This window comes from Pantherophis guttatus, chromosome 4, assembly GCF_059756535.1.
Source record: "Pantherophis guttatus breed Tessera chromosome 4, ASM5975653v1, whole genome shotgun sequence".
Classification (NCBI taxonomy): Eukaryota; Metazoa; Chordata; class Lepidosauria; order Squamata; family Colubridae; genus Pantherophis; species Pantherophis guttatus.
The window spans coordinates 111196513-111216195 of NC_142066.1; the positions used below are offsets into that span (position 1 = coordinate 111196513).

The window sequence follows — 19683 nt, forward strand, 5'->3', positions numbered from 1 at the left end:
CCTTCAACTTGAGATTGCAACTGGCTTTTGGAAAATCACATTAAAATGATGTAAGTACACAGCAGACAAAGTACTTCTATAAATAATATGTATCCATATTTATTTCAAAATATCCAAGTAGCTTATACTTGACATTTATCAACGATAACAAATAGATTGAGTGTTGAGAATTATGCTGACCGTTTCATGGAAAATGAAAATAATTACAATTTATTAAACATGTTTGTTGCCCGTCTCTCAACAACTCTGGCAGCTCATAATAATTAACAAAATTACAATAAAATCAATAAAAGATAAAAGATGGCAAGCACAATAGATTATATCGAATGAAGCAAGGGATCTTACCCCTTCTTGCCAAAGACCTGGATGAAGAGCCAAGCCTTTACAACTGTTCTGAACAGCAGAGTGGCAACCATCTGCATCTCAGGTTTAAATTAAACTTAAATTTGTAGTTTGTTTATTTGTTTATTTATTTTGGTGCTTTTGAGTTAGTCTTGATAGTAATTGTATGAAAAGTTATAATTGCAACAATAAAAACTAATACAAAGGGGGGGGAAAGCTCATAAAATAAAAAATAGAAAAATAAGGATATAGTAAAGAAAAAAGAAACTATATGTTTCTTTTCTTTGAAACTATATGTTTCAATTTCTTTGAAGAAATTACTTCAACACAACAAGTATAAACAATACTTGTATTGTATTATCTTCTTCCCTTAACATATATCAATCTTCCCATATCTCATATCTTACAAATCCTTATAGCCATGACATTTCAATCCTGAAACATATCAGCAAAAATTAAGGTTACCACAGAGAACAACAATGGTTTTTTTTGTATGTCCAGTGCAACATCTTTATCCATTGTATTCTTGTAAGCTTGTTACAATATATTCTTCTAAGCATGGATTTTTAAATCCACTTTCAGATCAGTCTTAGTCTTGTTATGGTAAAATTTCATTTCCGTTACTACTTTTAAACACAATCTGTTAATAGAGGCAGACATAATTTTCTGGATCTGGTAAAGATTGAAGTAAACACAATCATGAAGTAAACTAAAACCTGTTGATCTGGAGGTCTTAATAGCTGAAAAAGCAGTTAACAAGCAATTTCCAAAAGTAATTAGAAAAGGAAATAATATATTTCCTTTTGAAGGCCTCCAACTTTGACTTGAGTAAGATACCTTTTCCCTCATTCCCTCATTCTCTAGAGGCCAGACACCTGTGGCCTGAGGTCTTCTTATGAGGGGCAATTGTTTGGGCAACTTTCAATTCTCTCTTTGTCTAAGAGGAATTACAAAGAGTTTGTTTACTTGTTATTTTTCATTCTTTTATAGTGATCAGACTCTCTTTTTATGGATCCATCTTCAGTTCACTATATTGTCCCTAGCAGTGCCTTTAAGTCAGTATTGAAAAGTTAATAATGTTAACGTCTTCCATAAAAGGGGTTTCAGAAATTGCATTTCTTGCTTTGTAAATTACAGGAGAACATTTACTGACCCAATGTACATAGTTATGTCACTGATTGCATGAAGTTGTAGTAACACAAATATAACTTATTTAGATTCCCATTTATGTGAAATAACTGAGAAAACTACACATGGCACAGGCTGTTTATATTCTGGGTCACTATTTTCTTATTTTTTAATATGTTTTGTTAACTATTAATAATTAGCACTTAACTGGAGAAAAAATAACAAAAATATCCAGCAGGCTTTTGAATCATGTGTTTGCTGGATAATGTATACTACTTTTAAATTGCTTTAATATTTAGAATATTAAAATTCAAAGCTGACTTACATATTTATTATATTTAATTATGTTGCATAATCTTGTTAAATATGGTACAGGTAATCCTTCACTTACAACAGTTTATTTAGTGACTGTACAAAGTTACGATGACATTGAAAAAATCAATTTATGATTATTTTTCACACTTTTGACCATTGCAGCATCCTCATGGTCATGTGATTTACATTCAGATGCTTGATAGTTCATATTTATAATGGTTGCAGGGTCCCAGGATCAAGTGATCATATTTTGCGATCTTTTGACAAGCAAAGTCAATAGGGAAGCCAGATTCACACAACAACAGTATTACTAATTTAACAACTGCAGTGATTCACTTAATAAACATGGCAAGAAAAGTCACAAAATGGGACAAAACTTATTTAACAATTTTTTCTCTTAGCAATATAAATTCTGGGTTCAATTGTGGTTGTAAGTCTGGAAATACCTGTATTTTTATCAGGGAAAACGTTAAGTACAAATGTTTAATATCTTTTAATGTACCTTTTAATGGAAAGGTACATTTAGTGGGAAGCTCATACATGTAGATTAATGTATATATAAATTACATGGTACTTATATTATCCTTTATGCCTTAAAGTTTTCAGTCTTGATTTGCATGTTTTAAAACTTACTTTTTTGTACTGAAATAATTTAGATATATAAAATGGCTTTTAGTTGGCAAGCATTTTTGCATTCTAAGAAAGAGAAAAGAAAGATGAGCATGGAGAAAAAATAAGTCTGGTACAGTATGTTCATTGTGTTTAACACAGATGAAAAGTGAAAAATAGTTAATTGGCATCCACCTTTGACAGAGGATTGAAATCATCAGACTATATTTGTTTTGGTGGTGCATAAATAGTGTTTCACAGCAAATATACTGTTGTTGAATCTGAAGCTCAGATGTTTATTCAAGAATGTGTAAGGTGACCAGATTTTAACATTGGTAAAGAGGGACATTGTGGGCGTGGCTTATTTTGTGGGCATGGCTAGCTGGTCATGTGACTGGGTGGGCGTGGCTAGCTGGTCATGTGACCGGGTGGCCATGGCTATGTGTATAGGGTAAGGTGAACAGATTTTAACATTGGTAAGAGGGACACCATTGTGGGCGTGGCTTATTGTGTGGGCGTGGCTTGGAGGCCATGTGACTGGGTGGGCGTGGCTAGCTGGTCATGTGACCGGGTGGCCATGGCTATGTGTATAGGGACTACTCAGAGGGCTGGAAAGTCATTTCTGACAGGTCCTCACACTTTTGACTGGTCCTCACACTTATGACCATCCTCACATTTATGCCCGTGCAGCATTCTTAACAGCCATGTCACTCATTTCACAATGCTTCTCTTCACCATGGTGACAAGATAGGGCAAAAACGTAAAATGTGAGGACAGTCGTAAGTTCGAGGACTGGTCAAAAGTGTGAGGACCAGTCAAAAATAACTTTTTCAGCCCTCTGAGTAGTCCATATGCACAAAAGGACTAACCAGAGGGCTGAAAAAAGTCATTTCTGACAGGTCCTCGCACTTTTGACTGGTCCTCACACTTATGACCATCCTCACATTTATGCCCGTGCAGCATTCTTTACAACCATGTCACTCATTTCACAACTGCTTCTCTTCACCATGATGACAAGATAGGGCAAAAATGTAAAATGTGAGGACAGTCGTAAGTTCGAGGACTGGTCAAAAGTGCGAGGACCAGTCAAAAATAACTTTTTCAGCCCTCTGAGTAGTCCATATGCATAAAAGGATACAGTAATAGAGAGGGATGAAGGAAGGGAAGGGAAATTAGAGTAGGAGTGACGGTTAAGAGAGGGAGGAAGAGAGGAGGAGAAGGAGAAAGGAAGAGGAAGTAGGGAGGAGAAAAAGAGGGTGGGGGGAAGAGAAAGTAAGAAGGAAAGAAAAGAGAGGTGGTAGGTTTGAGGAGAAAGATTGCTGTACAATAAAAAAGATGAAAGGGAAGAAAGCCAACCCCAAACAAATATAAAGATATTAAGATAAAGAATGAATTGTTAAACTTTAAAGAATAAAAGAGAACAAATATGAATAAATAGCAATAATTAGAAACACACATACAAATATACAATGTATTTTCTTTGAACAGAATATTTGGCTGGTTCACAAATTTAAACAGTGTTTAGTCATTTCAATTAAATTTACAATTTCTATATTTCCTTTTTGCCATATTTATTCCTCATCTATTTTTTTAAAAAAACAATATTACCCTTCATCCTCATCTCTAATCTTAATCAAATTCAATTTTTCCCTTCTATTCTATTTTATACCCTTTCCCATTGTCATCTATTTTTATATCCATCCTCACATTGTTTAATTATGTAATTATGTAATACAGTTGTTTAATACAAATTCAACATTTTAATATAAATCAATTAGTTATATAACTATCTTTTTTGTATATTAATCAATATGAACATGAATATTCCAATTATTTCCATGCAATCCAATTTCTTACAAATCAATTAATTATACTTACCAATAATAATAAACCAAATAATTTCCCCCATATATTCCTCCAAACCACAACTTAACCATTTCTGCTTTCAACACAGTATACAATTAATAGTATCTCAATTATTACAATTCCCTAGTTAAAAAGAGCTTTTTTTTCTTTTGTGTTTTAAAATCTTGAACTCTCCTCTTTTGCCCTAAATAATTTCCCATTGTTTACACCTACCTTTTTTGGTGAGGAAAAGGAAAATAAATCTGCTGCCTAATTTTCCAACGTTGCAAGCAAACAGCAAAGCCAACAGCCAGTTTCACTTTCGTTTTGAGCTTGGTTTGCACAAAGAGAAAAAAAAAACTGCTGGAGCAATTTAGGAAGAGCAGAGCCCTGCGCAAATCAGCTGAGAGGGGGAAGCCGAGCTAATCAACGTAGGGCGGCCCTTTGAAGCCCCGCGGCAAGAGTTTAAACAGGTTTTTTCCCTCTAGCCAGCAGCGGGGATTCAGGAGGCAGAATGAAAAATCGGGACTTTTTTAAAACGCCGCGGGACGCGGGACAAATTGCTCAAAAGCGGGACTGTCCCGCCAAAAGCGGGACGTCTGGTCACCTTAAGAATGTGGGCAAAAGTTTTTGCTTGCCACAACTTCTATGCATTAAAACCCTACAACAATAGATACTTTGCAAGCAAGCAAAAGGAGCTTTATGTCATATTGTCCTTGTATTTACAGTGGTCCCATAAAAAGCATGCCACAGGGAAATATAAGCAGAGTTCTTAGGATAATATACATTCCAGTCTTACACTCAGTCCTTAAAATTTCTCTAAAATTGGCTACTGCATTGAATTTTTAATTGGAAGAAAAGGTATTGTATTAAATGTATATACTGTATTTAATGTAAATAATGTTTCTGCCTATATACTTTTTGAGTGCAGATTCATGATGTAACTTGATAAAATGTGTATTTTTAGTTCAGAAAATGACATAGAAGAAATAGGGACTAAAATCAAGTAATTTGTGATTATGCAAACAAATTAGTTAACTCTTTTTATCAATCAAATAACTTTGAATAATAATTCTTAGATTAATGGCCTTTTTGATCATTTTATTAATCTGAATACTTAGGTTGTAATTTAATAAAACCTGGTTCACAGACACATATGGAAAATGAATTCAGTAAAAAAAGCGTAGAAAAGTAAAAATAAAAGAGTTACAAATTTACATAAATTTAGATTATAATTTTTTCATGATTAATTATACACAACTATATATGTTATGTGATCCTAAAAAACTGAAAAACACTATTGGACTTTAAACAAAATATAAATGTCAGGAATCATGGTGCTCATATGAACAATAAAATGAAATAGTAAAATTCAAGTATTCATCCATACTTGTAAAAACCTCTAAATCATATATAACTGAAATACATAAAATATAATTCCAAATTTTAAATATGAATAAATCCATGGAATCTAAAAATGGTTTGCAATTTGAATTAAATTTTGTCAGATTTATTTTTAAGATGTGATTATTTTTGGCATTAGAACGACAACGTACTCCCAAAATTTAGTTAACCATTCTTCTATAAAAGAGTTATATGTACATAGGTAAATCAGTATATTTTGTGGTAATATACAGTTTAGTAACATTTAGTAAAAATGCTATGGTTGAAAATAAATTCAACTTTTAAAAAACTGTTTTACTGTGGTTTGAATCATATTTTATTGACTTTTAGAGAATTGCCAACAGATATTGTGATTTATATGCTATGATATAGAACTGATGACCTTTACATATGGATCATTACATCATGATTGTACCTGATCCTTATGTAACAACTTGAAGAAAATGAACTATTTCTTTTAGTGATCAGAATTGGAGTAATAGACCAATGATAGTACATCTTATGCAAATTTTCTGTAAGCATAATATTTATCATGAATGTAATGTTCTTTTTCATTGAAATTCCTCTTTTGCATTTCTGTTTATGTGTCTAAATTCTATAACTAAATTTGGAATGTATACATTCCACAATAAATAACAAAGTGAAGATAAATCTGGAGTAATTCTTTTCCTGTATCCCATTTTTCATATATTTCTTATTAGTGCATTATAACTTCTAAAATTATTTATTTATATTTGTAACATTCTAGGTTATTTGTATAGACCATCTGGATGTCTTGTTTCCTTAACAAAAATGGTCAGGACATAATGAGTCACAATTCTTCTGTAATTCCAGTTAAACATGGTAATAACAACAATTTGAAGTTGCAAACTGTTAACCATCCTGTCAACCATTTGTGTCCTATAAAATTTTGATTTTAATTTTTTTACTGGACCACACATAATTTGTTACTTGTTTGATGCTCATCTTTTAATACTTTGTTTTCAATAGTTATTGGAAGCACTGACATATCCCAAAATCTACAATCCGACAAAGAAATTAATATACAAGGAGTTATTGAATGCACAGGGAAATTTAAAATCTAAACAGGAATTGAATTCTCTAGGATTACAAGTGGACTGGTGGACCTACTTACAGGTTCAATCTAAATTTAAGAAAGATAGAGATGGGAAAGGCATACATATGGACCTACAAGAATTAGACAGAATTTTGATGGGACAAGAAAAAGGCATGATTACAAAAAGTTATAAATTACTAATGAGATAGGGGAGGAGATAATCAAAGATACAATGATTGCTTGGGAGAAAAACTTCGGTTACTCAATTCACTTAGACAAATGGCAAGGGATTTGGTGTGAGAATATGAAGTTAATAGTATCCATGGCATACAAAGAGAATATTTATAAAATGATATACAGGTGGCACCTTTCCCCCGATAGATTGGCTAAAATGTTCACTGAACAATCGGCGGAATGTTGGAAATGTGGGCAGGAAAGAGGCAGCTATTATCATCAATGGTGGACATGCCCGGAAGCAGTTAAGTTTTGGGGAAGAATAAAAAAATGGCTTAATGAGATTGTAAACCAAAAGATTGATTGGGCATCAGAGACATGCTTGCTCGGCTCCAAACCGGATAATATAAAAAAAGACTTATGGTACCTAGCCTTACACATCATCACAGCAGCGAGATTGATATGCGCACAATTTTGGAAAAATAAAAATATCCCATCAGAGGAAGCAATTATAAAAAAGATTTTGGACTGTGCGGAAGCAGATAAATTGACTAAAAAATTAAAAGATAAAGATGTAACTCAAACATGTTTATCCTGGGAAAAATTATATACTTGGTTAGCAAAGAGAAAGATACAACCCAATTGAAAAGAGGAAAAGTATTTATTGAGAAACCTATATTATACTAACAAAGTGAGGTTGGATAGACCTAATTGATGTATAAAGAGATATAAGTCGTTCTATCTCCCTCGGAATATAATGTACTTGCAGATATGTTTGTTATTTGTTATGTTGTCTTGTTTGTTATTTATATGGTGTGTTGTTATTTTTTTGTGTTTTTTAATGGAAAATGTAAAAAAAGATTATTATTTTTTTTAAAAATAGTTATTCGAATCACTTGAAACAAATTGACCCTTAGAAAAATATCCATTTTAATGGTTGCAATCCTTTTTAACAAGACAACTTTAGTTTTTGTTATTGTTGTTGAAATATCTATTTACATTTTTCCAGATCTGAAAATAATTACTTTCATTTTTTGTCAAGCAAAAGCATCGTACAATTTTGAAAGAGATAATTCATAACTGACCAAAGTTGGTCAGAATAAATATACTGTATGTTATACTGATGACATTTCATGAAAAGAGGAAAGTAAATCTGAAAAATATAAATTCAAGATCATTACTGCTATTGTGGAATTAAATTTGTTATAAAAAAAACCAAATATGTTGGGAGCAATTAATTCTAGTCTGGAGAAAGACCCTCTCAGGTTTTAGGGAATGCTACTTCTATTTTTTTCCTATGCCTGAGAAAACTTTCTGATCTTTGCAAAGGAAAGAGATGGCAGGCAACTGCTTATAACACTGAGGCAATCAACATGGTACAGAAAGAATTGTGCTTGACTTATTTTTTTTTATCACAAGCATTCAAGAAAGAGCATTCTGCATTATCAGTCCCAATTAATGAAGTTAGGATATATTCTGGTTCTAGACATTAAATACATTAGATGTTTAAAATGCAGGATTGAACAGTTCTCTAAAAAAAAAGGTTATAGAAAAAAAGTCTCTTCATAGGACATTTTTTACTTGAGCACTGTTCAGTTACATATTTTGAATGAAGGCCATTTTACAGATAGACATTATGTTCACAAAAGTGTCTACTATCTCATCAATGCTCTGAAAAGCATTTCATTAAAAAAATCTCTTTGTTCCTTTTCCTCCCTGTTCCTTTTTATTTGATTCATATAGAAGCCCTATTACTGGGTAGGGAATGGTCCTGAATCTATGGACTGATTGTGACATGAATACCAGGGAAAAGGAGATGATATATTATATGACTTTGCAAGACAATGAAAAGGGCTCCAGCCAGGAAATTGGCAGGGATAAGAGGAGTCTCTTGGGATTGGAAACCATTCCTAAAATTTCTAGAGGGATCTTCTCCCACTCTTTGAAAAATTTCAAGATTGCTGTAAGTCTTGCGAGATAGTCCAGACAGATTAGTTAATTCTATTTTATTGCAAGATTATCTTAACAGAAACTCTCAAGACTGAAAGTACATTTCCCCCAATTGCCTTTACAGCCCAAGAACTAGGGAGGGTCCCTTCTAAGTCATTTACCATATCCATATGTCTGCTGCAAACTAAGCTGCCTCCTATCTGTCCATTCCCCTGGCTGTACATACATAGATGCAAGTACAGACTATATGAGTGTGTGTGTGTGTGTGTGTGTGTGTGTGTGTGTGTGTGTGTATATATATATATATATATATATATATATATATATATATATATATATATTTATGTAAGTTTTCACGGGTATGTATGTGTGTATAGTTAATATTTCGGGTTTCTTCCCGTGTAATTGTGGATATATCCCTAAAAGGGTAGAAGCGACGTTTCGGCAGAATCCCGAAATAGACGAATCTTGACACCATATGTGGAACATGGACCAAACATTGCACAAAAAAATCCCAACCAAATCATATTCAAACCAGCCACAAAGATAAAGCCCTGCCACCTAGTGGAGAAAAACCGACCATACACCCGAAGCCAAGCCAATAAACACATATTGGGACTCCCAACCAATCAGAATGAAAAGGTGGAGCCATCCCAGAATACCAGCACCAGATTTGAAATTCCAACGTCAGTTAGTGCAAAATGACTACTGGCATAAGCCTGATGATGGCAGATGGGATTCTGCCGAAACGTCGCTTCTACCCTTTTAGGGATATATCCACAATTACACGGGAAGAAACCCGAAATATTAACTATACATATATATATATATATATATATATATATATATATACACTAGATAGATAGATAGATAGATAGATAGATAGATAGATAGATAGATAGATAAATAGATAGATATAGATATAGATATAGATATAGATATAGATATATAGATACACGTTTCCTTTACAGTGCCTGAACTATGAACTTTCCTTCTTCTTTTGACAGCCACAAGAAGACATAGAAAGCTATAGGTTATTAAACTGACTGATTATTGCAAATCATCATCATTAATCAGGTTGGCAGCTTCAGGTAGAGTGATCATTAGATAAATATTAGATTTATTTTCAGATACATTTATCGTTAGATAAATACATATCTTCTCTGTGTGGAATATGCTGAACTGGACAATATATGGTCTATGAACCAATGCAGCCACCAATTGGCAAGGGAAGTGTCTCAGAAGGGACCCTTTCTGGTCTTCTGAAAGGTAAAGTAAAGGAGGGGATGACTATATTCAAACTTGCAGGAAACTTGCAGGAAAAATAGGTAGTGTTAATATTCATGGTTGGTACTTCTTATTTAAAATATCTTGAAGGGTTAACACTACCTCATAGAGAAAAATGACTATATCAGAATCCATACAATACAGCAAACTCAGATCTGCTTGAGAAGTCCTTGGTGCTCTCTGAGTTTGGTTGATTTTTTTTTGCAGATGTTTCATTAACCAAACTAGATAACATCAACAGTGCTTGTAAGGAGTATGGTTGCTGTCAGTTTATATTCCAGTGGCTTGCCCTGGAGTTGGTGGGAGTGATATTGGATTTTTTTGTTTTAGTCAAACTTGCCTTTAAGTAAATGTAGCATATTAGCAGATAGGTCAGTCTAATATTGGCTAGATGTAGATACAGTAGTGGATTGCCCCTGGTTCGCATCAGTTCTATAGAACCGGTAGTAAAACCGGTGGGAGGCTCCGCCCATCGACCCGATGTCATCAGAATGCTTCTGTGCATGCACACAAGTGAAGCGAGTGCACGCAACCTTGTTGCGAACCGGTAGTAAAGGTAAGTAGAACCCACCCCTGGGTAGATATGATACTGAACTGATTCCCAAATATGGAATGACAGTTAATGAAGAATCCTGGCTCTAACAAGCCTCTGGTTTGGCTTAAGAGAACTGTGTAGAAAATATACAGTCCAGAGGTCAAAGGATAGATTTCTGCACAATTAATTGTGCTTTAATTGTGCAGAAATCCATTCTTTGACCTCTGGACTGTATGCTTTCTACATAATTCTCAGAGCTGAAGCAGAGGCTTGATAGAGCCAGGATTCTTCATTAACTGTCATATTACTAACGGTGAGGTTGTTGTTTCCTATTTTTTCATTAGGGAGATAAGGAAGGGATTATTGCAACTATACTAAATTTAATATAGTCAATATTGCCCCCAAGGATAATCTTGCTCAAATTTGTGCTTGAGAAGAGGAACTGTAACAATTTTGGTCATTGAACAAGCTCAAAATAAGCAATACCAAACTCAAAACAAAAATACTTATATAGATAGGTAACATAGGTGATAGTTTGCTGGCTGTGAATATTTTGACACTGAAAACCTGTTTCCATAACTGTTGTCTTTGTGAAGGAGCCAGACCCATGTTTCAGTAAATTATCTTTCTTGGACATATAGAAGAACTTCAAAAGAAAATTTTGAAGTATGAAAGAATTAATATTGGAATTTAAACGTGAAATTATTTATTATAGTGGTTAGAAACAGCCCAATATGTAAAAGTTGACATCTGGTTTTAGAGAATAGATATCAAACAAAAGAAACATAGTCCAAGCTGTAAATCAGAATCCTGTTTCAAATCCATATTTTGTCATTGTGCTCACTGTTAATTATGGATAATTGGTGTTTCTCATGTTACTCTGTTGCACAGAGTTTTTGTGAGAATAAAATGAAACAAAAACGGTCTATGTTATCTTGAATTCTTGGAATTACAACTGTAATTAATGACAACAATAATAATCCACCACACTTATATATTGAATCACAACCAACACAATCTTACTGTAGTATTGTATCCTGTAAATAAGATGTTAACTCATTGCTTTTGAAACCAATGAATTATTTCCTATAGGTCAAAGCAGTCAGAAATCAGTAGTGGGCAAATTCTGTGGATTTATTTATTTATTTTACTTTCTTGGCACTTTTCTTTTTATTTCACATCCTTACAAAAAAAAATTGGTGATACTGAACATGGTTCAGTACTGGCCAGGACTGAGATCCATTAGTATAAAAGACACAGCAATACAGATTCCTGTGTTACTTCAATCCCCATCCCACCCCTTTGTAAAAATCCTCTTTATTGTCATATCACTCTCCTGCAAAATCTAATAGATTAGCCCATAAATAGTTCAAAATATTTGTAATGCTGCCATCTAGGTTAAAATAACTTATTTTAAAATAAGTTCAGACAATTTATCATGTATATGATATTGACTTTAAGTCATGTTAATTTAATAATAGCAGTGTAGTCTTGTATATTTTTATAACTGTTCTGTGGTGCTAAATATAATCCTAATTAAAAAATCACTTATTTTTACAAGTAAATATTTTAAATGAGTAATTTATTAAAAATCTATTTCCTTCTATAATGTTATTGCTCCTTCCTGCAAAAAAGTGGAATATATACGGTAGCAATTGTTTAAATAGGGTTTTTTTTATTAATGGCCAAAAAATTACAGAATCAGAGAACGTAACTCAAATTGGAAAAATATATTTTAGCTATTGATTTCCCTTCAAATAATGACATATTCACACAAATTGCTATTGCTGAACTAAAATCATCAACTGTTTTTAAAAGTAATGTAAAATTTTCACTCTGTAGTTTGATAAAAATAATATAATTCAACTTTCATTTTCTTTTGTTGTAATGTTTTATTTCAACAAGCAAAGGGGTTAATTATTTTTATGCCATTCATATATAATTTTGTTTGTGAAGAATAGAGTATTCCGGTAAAATAAAAGTATTTTATTTTATTACGAATGGTTATTATATAGAGACAGTTATATAGAGGTAGTATAAATGGATAGTGCAATGGAGCTATAAGTGTTAATATAAAATAGTATAGTTAATTTCGGTTCCCAGTTCTTGCCTTTTAAAAATCTTATAGAATGACTGGAAGTTTCTCAAAATGTTTTATTTCTAAACAACATTGATTTTCTTTCAGGCAGTACCAAGCAGTGCTATAATTCATTATTCCTATAAGTGTCCCATTTTTATATTATCCATAGATTTTCTTTGCTCGCAATCTGTGCATTGCTACTGCCAGATGGCCATTCAGTTGAGTTTGTTTTCCTTGGAAATAAATTTACATGGAAGTTTATTAGTTGTATTTATTTACCTATATGGAATATTTCTATTTTCTCTATTGCCTAACATCAGGATAGCTAGCAATATAATTTAAAAAGCAAAATGCAACAAAAACGAATTCTGAAACGTTACTAAAGAGTTACTTCTAAAGCAATTAAAATATATATTAATATATTTAAAATATGATGAAATAATTAAAAGATAATTAAATATCTTTGAGTTTCTTCCTAAAACGTAATAAGAAAGGGATTTGTCAACTCCAGTGATTGCTTAGAAAAATGAACTACTGCCTTGCCAGAGAAAGAAGAATTAGTTAATAATGTCTTATGGGTATATATATGTATGTATGTATGTATGTATATGTGTGTGGGGGACCTACAACAATTACAATGAACTGTGTGGGAATGGGCTATCCTCTATCCTAATCCAGGTTAGATTGAAAAATGTTATGTTGTACTATTAAAATGTAGCTATACTATATACTATAAAATGTAGCTTGAATATATGATATACTATTATATAATATTACTTTATTATGTTTTGTCTAGATTACGGAAAAATATTTATGTTGCACTAAAGCAGAAAATAAAATTTAATTTGAATTGAATAACAAGTTTGGAAATATTTTCAGTTCAAAATTTTCTGCCTCCTAATTATTTATAAATGTGTTACACAATCTAGGTAGTTGAAGTAAAACCCTATTAGATCCCTAAGATATCATAAGGATATTTAACAATACATTATTACGAAGTAACTTTAAGCTTCCATTAATTAATGCAATTAATTAAACTTTGCTTGTCAAGTGAAGTGCCTGAAAAATTTTCTTTATCTAATCTATGTATTACACACAAATACACAACCATCATTGAATGTGTGCTGCTGATTCACTTTCAGCATTTTATGGTTTTATGTTTTAATAACATGCAAAGTAGATCTTGTTGAATAATACCAATTATTGTATTGGGGAAAACAAAAAATGAGAAATTTCTTTTATAAGCACTAGTTGTTTTTAAATATGCAGAACAATCCTATTTCAATATTCTTGTTCAATATGCTGTCATTATTTTGTGCTTGTAAATTACTCCTTTTGAAGATATTAATGACTTTTTACTGGGATAGTTTCCAAATTAGTGATTATATATTTAGCATATTGAAAAATTAAAAAATAAATGAAAATTAATATTTATTATTGGCCAGTAATTGTTTGTTTGTTTGTATTTCATATTTCTAAACAGCCCATTCCCCTCGAAGAGTTATGCGACCTAAACTTACTTATGCAATACAGAGCCCGTATACCAAAAAACAGTCTTTATCATTCAAATGGATTTACTGCCCAGAGTTGTTTGAAACAAGATGAGCAGCAAATAAATAAATAAATAAAATCAATAAATAACATTTATTGCTAAGTGAGTGGGCCTGCTAAGCATTATTTTGAATATTTGTTATATGAAAGTATAAAATAAATATAAAACATTTTTAAAGTTGAGAAGAGTTTATCTTATTATTAAATAATTATTATTAAGACACATGTGAATGAAACAGATGCAGAAACAGCTCACACTGGGAAGAAAGCAATTTAATGAAATACAACTGGAAAACCAATTAAGCTTAACTTTAATTTGTAAGCAGTATTCTGCTTGCTGATTAAGGGGGCCTGTTTTGTAATTTCCCACCTGTTGAATTCAATAACACATCTATTAAAGTCAGTAAAGTCTGAGAAATCTGCTTTCTTGCAAATGTGTTAAATTACCAAGCAGCAGGGAGTTTGACCTAAGTATGTGTAAGGCAGGAAAGGTTCACTCAGATAATTCTGCCAATCAAAATCAATACAGTAAAGTAGATGACAGATTTAGACACTAAAGTTTTCTTTAAAACACAGACTTACTGCTGGTGTCATCAGTATTGCCCTTTGGGATTTTTCAATTAATGCTGAAAAGCAGGATTATTGATTTTTGGATTTTCAGCATATCGTCTTTAGGATTGCCTAAGTGTTCTTTCTGTTGCTCACACTTAAACTGATAGTGCTAGAGGCATAGTTAAACTTTTCCCTTAGTAATAATTTTATAGTCTTAGTGAAAGGCAATGGAACTGGTTTTATAAAGTAATCATTCACCCCATAAAGTGGGGTGGTCTGGACATTGTTTCTTTGCTTGAGGGCCAAGTGTAAACAGTATCTTCTCTAGGAATTAGCATGCAGTCACAGATTAAGACATTTGACTGTCATAAATCTGCTTTCCAATATATGGGACTCATAGGGCAGTTCTCCATCTATCCCTAATATAAAGAGGGTATTAGCCAGTCATTGGCTGCTCTAAAGTTAAGCATACAGTTTTACTGTTCTCTTTCTCAGTGCCGTGCATCTGTTCCCTACTTTCTTGTTCCATGCATATGCACATCGAGTGTATATTCATGTGAATGTGTGCACGCATATGTAGAGTATAGGCTGAGAGAGAATAACAAAATGAACTATTGCGTGCAAGAAATTTATGAAGCTCACTCAGCTGCCAACAGCAACTGCTACATGCAGCCTTCGGATTATTGCACTTATATCGAAGATAGTCAGAGTTACAGCAGTTGTGATGCTCAGGTCCTGCACAATAATAATATATATATGGAACAGACCTGGGCGGTGAATCAGCCTTATACCTGTAGTTACCCTGGAAACGTTTTTAAGAGCGAGTATTCTGACATGGACATGGCCCTGCATCAATACAACCAAACTGAATATTTCACTGAAGAAAAGCCTACTTTTTCTCAAGTGCAGTCACCAGCCTTCTCTCAGAAAAAAGGTAGGGGAACATTTTGTCATTTTTTTAATAAGAGAGAGAAAGAGAGAAAGGGGGAAGAGAGAAAGAGATTAATAACATCTATCTGCATCTAATTCTTTACAGAAGAGAAAGCATACTTTTCTGAGTTACATGCTTATAGGTGAAGACTGCCTGTCTAGAATTGGAAGCAGTAGCAACAGATGTTGCTAGGTGATTTTTGTGATGGGTTTATTTTGAAGCATAATAAATGACAATGACATGCAGGTATTTTTACATTAATATCAGGAAGCTTTTTATATGTATACAATATTTTCAAACTGCCAGCCTACCATGCTATTCATTTGTATGTGGCTTGAATTAATTGAAGTTTCTTAACAGGCAATTCATTCGTGGTTTGTAAAATGTATGGTATTCTGTGTCTTCATCTCTTAAGTGACCACTGTCTATTTAACATCTTTAATTCTCATTGTGTGTGCAAAAATTGCCGTACTGTTAATTTGCATAAAATGCTAATCACTGTATTTTATAATATAGATAAAATTTATATTTACAATATAAAAGAGTTCAGGAAAAAAATGTTAGAAAAACGTGGAACTTTATTTTCTCATCCAATTGATCAAACAGTTGGTTTGGTGGTGCAGTTAATAAATAGTATAAGAGAACAATTCTAAATAAATAATTTCTATACAATATTGAAGGATGCCTTTATTTCAGATTACATTGCATTATGTTTCACAGCAATCAAGCTGTTCAACATCTGTGAGAAACATTTAGATGCATGTATATAAAATATTATTTCCTCTGTAATACATTTTATTTCATAGACTAATACTCTATTATCTTTACAATGTTAAATGTTACTTTTCTTGACAGTCAGCAGTTACGTTTCTAACACTGCAAGTTAGTTGAATTTGTTCAAACCATCTAAAATATCTGAGTAAATGGTCTATTGTTTGATCATTATTTTACAGCTATTCATACAATTAAAAAATGAGCAAATATCAAAATTGCTATTTCTTTTAAAACAATTCTATAGATGAATGTCATCTATTTAAAATAGAATGCCACAATATTCTTTTTTTCTTTTGCTCAGCTTGTGATATACCTAGCAGCATTTACTGTTGTTAAATTATTACTTGTAGTAGACAAAGTTATTCAGTAGTTTTTTTTTTTTTTAAAAAAACCATACTGGTCTAAAAGTCTAGAGTTTTTTTAAAAAGTTACTAAATGGTAAAAATTAGATTTAAATTGTTCTTCATATTTAAAATGTTCCAGAACTGAAAAATTCACTAATATGTAAATATTTAAAAAGTTTAATATATATTTAAAAAGTAGGATTTTTTAAAAAGTGAAAATAACCTAATCTCTGTACCTTCTTTTTTGTTTCTATTTCCTTCTATTATTTCTATGTCTTTGTATTTTTCTCTTTTTTGAATCTTAATGTAAATAAGTAAAAGATATATACTTTTTATTTTGTTCCTCTTTTTCTCTCTTTCTCCATCTTTGGTTAGAAACTATATAATCAACACATTTGTTTTGTTGACAAATATTAGTAATAAAGTTAAGCAAAACTGCATGATATTTTGCAAATACAACTTCACAAGATTTTTATCCATATACAATTTGCAAACTATTATATGGCTATAAAATTAAATAATTCTTGATTATTATCATTTTATAATACTATAACATTTGTATACATTAGGCTTTTATATTACAGATTAATACACTAGTCCGTACATCTAGTTGTATGTTAGCAAACTTTAAATATTAGTAAATAGTGGCTTTTTCTTGGAATTTTCATTGTGAGATTTTCCTCCAATAATTTTTTCTTGCCTGTTTTCTGTTGAATTTAAAATCTTTCCAAATATTTGGCAGTAATATGTTGCTTTCAATGAATGAAATTCATATGACTGCAAACAATTTTGGCTCATTTTCTTGGTCAGCAAAGATAGCATAACATATTTGTTAATCAAATAGTATTAGAAACTATAAACATATTTTATGAGACCTTTCAACCAAACCTTGATAAAAAATTTGATCAGCTAATCCTCTCTTGAAGGCAGACAGCTGTAATATAAAACATTTGTGACACTATTGATCCACAATTGATTTCTTTCTTATTTTACATGCATATTTTTTTTGCTGCTAGCAAAGCCTTAATATTAGCTCATTAAACAAAATTAAGATTTAAAGCAGGTGTTCACAGTTGGCCTTACAAGCTCTTTATATTCGTTTCATATAACTCTGAGTAACTTGGCTTGCATTTATTATACTGGTACTTGCCATTATGTTTCTATAGACTAGTACCTAAAAAATTAAGAACCATACCTTATATATTTAGATTATTCCTAAAATTTTTGAGTTTCTAATTCTGATCAGAATGTGTTTATAAAAGTTGCATGGCTTGTGAAAAAGGTATCTACATAATTGGTAAGATACAATCTTAATTATAAGTATCTAAACATCATGAAACATACATGTTTTATATTTCAATCATATATTTCCAGCTGTTTGAGAATTTTTATCTTAAAATCATAGCTACATTTAAATTGCAGAAAATTAATCAAGAAGACAAAAATCAGGATCCTTAAGGTATTATATGCTAAAGTAACTAATGGATTATTGGTTTTATATATGGTAACAGCAACGGGTTTATTACATGCACAAAGATGAAATACCCACAAGAGGATGAATGGCAATGATGGTATAACTTAACAGAAATTATTAAATTAACTTGTTTGATTAGGGAAGGAATAACAATTACTGTTATAAAAGACTAGAAGCTGATGATTTCTGGATTTACTAACTGTATATGTTGTGTATGTATATGAGCAGGTGGGAATTATGTTATATAATTATGAAGGGGAAATGGTATCAAGTATGTCTTATATACAGTATGCTGCAAGGAAAATCATAAATTGCTTCTTTAAATACTTTTTTCTTCACTTCATTTTGTTGTTCTTTATCTTTTATACTTTTATTTTTGTATCTATTTTTTAACTTTGTTAACAAGTCTTTAATAAAAATTATTTTTTAAAAAGATATATGCTAAAGCAACATATATGGTAGTGCTAAAGGGAATTTGTGTTGGGATACATTAGTTAACACAATGCATAACTCTCCTAGAATATTAGGGAAATGAAAAGCAATACATTTAGATCATTTAGAAAAGGAAAAAGAATCATTTCCTCTTTCTGTAACATTGCATAGGCATCTGCATGTATTACAGAATTTTAATCACAGCATTGCATATTCTATTTCTCTTCAAAATATCTCACAGTTTATCAATAAGCAAATTGTTTAATTGAACAACCATAGAGTTTTTATTGTGTTTCTGTTCATATTTTTAACACAATGGCCATTTTTTACTGAATGCCAATCAATACATTACTAAATTTTTAATGGGGTAAGGAATGGGAGTAAATTCCCATCATTAAAGAGTATCAAAAGAGGAAATAATGTTTGACTTTAGCACTTATACCATGATCTTCCATATTTTTCAAAGCAGACAAATGATTCAAAAAACAGCTTGCCTAAGAAATTAATCCAGTTCTGTCTCTCTGCCATATGCAGCAATTGATTCTACCTTAAATTTAGGGATATATGTATTTCTAAATTAATATGAGCTAGGATTTAATTTGATTGTTAGTCATATTAGATTAATTCATATCTCATACTACTATAAAATGAATCTTCCTTCAAGTCAATAAGGCTGGTTTGAGTCTGGTTCAATATATTTAAGAACAATGCAACACAGATTTAAGAGCAAGACCTGCAATTGGCATGTTCATGAATAGTTAGACACCTATTATTTATCTCGGGAGTTGGAAATAGGTTCCTTAGTCAGGGGCTTTCACCATTTGCTCAAGCAACCTTCTGAACAGAATACAGATAATATCCTATATTTTTCTTTAAAAAGGTACTCTTTTCATACAGAA

The 19683-nt window shown here is 31.7% G+C and overlaps 1 protein-coding gene across 8 annotated transcripts in view; it reads left to right on the plus strand.

Annotated features, from left to right (window-relative positions):
* THRB (thyroid hormone receptor beta) overlaps positions 1 to 19683 on the plus strand; it is a 277270-nt gene that overhangs the window by 225038 nt on the left and 32549 nt on the right. Inside the window, exon 1 of one of the 8 annotated variants that reach the window (XM_034404059.2) lies at positions 15436 to 15763. The exons of the other annotated variants lie outside the window; for them this stretch is intronic. Within the exon in view, the coding sequence (XP_034259950.1) occupies positions 15436 to 15763 (328 nt within the window). Of the gene's footprint in view, positions 1 to 15435; positions 15764 to 19683 lie in introns of those variants that run through there. 8 annotated transcript variants of the gene reach the window in all.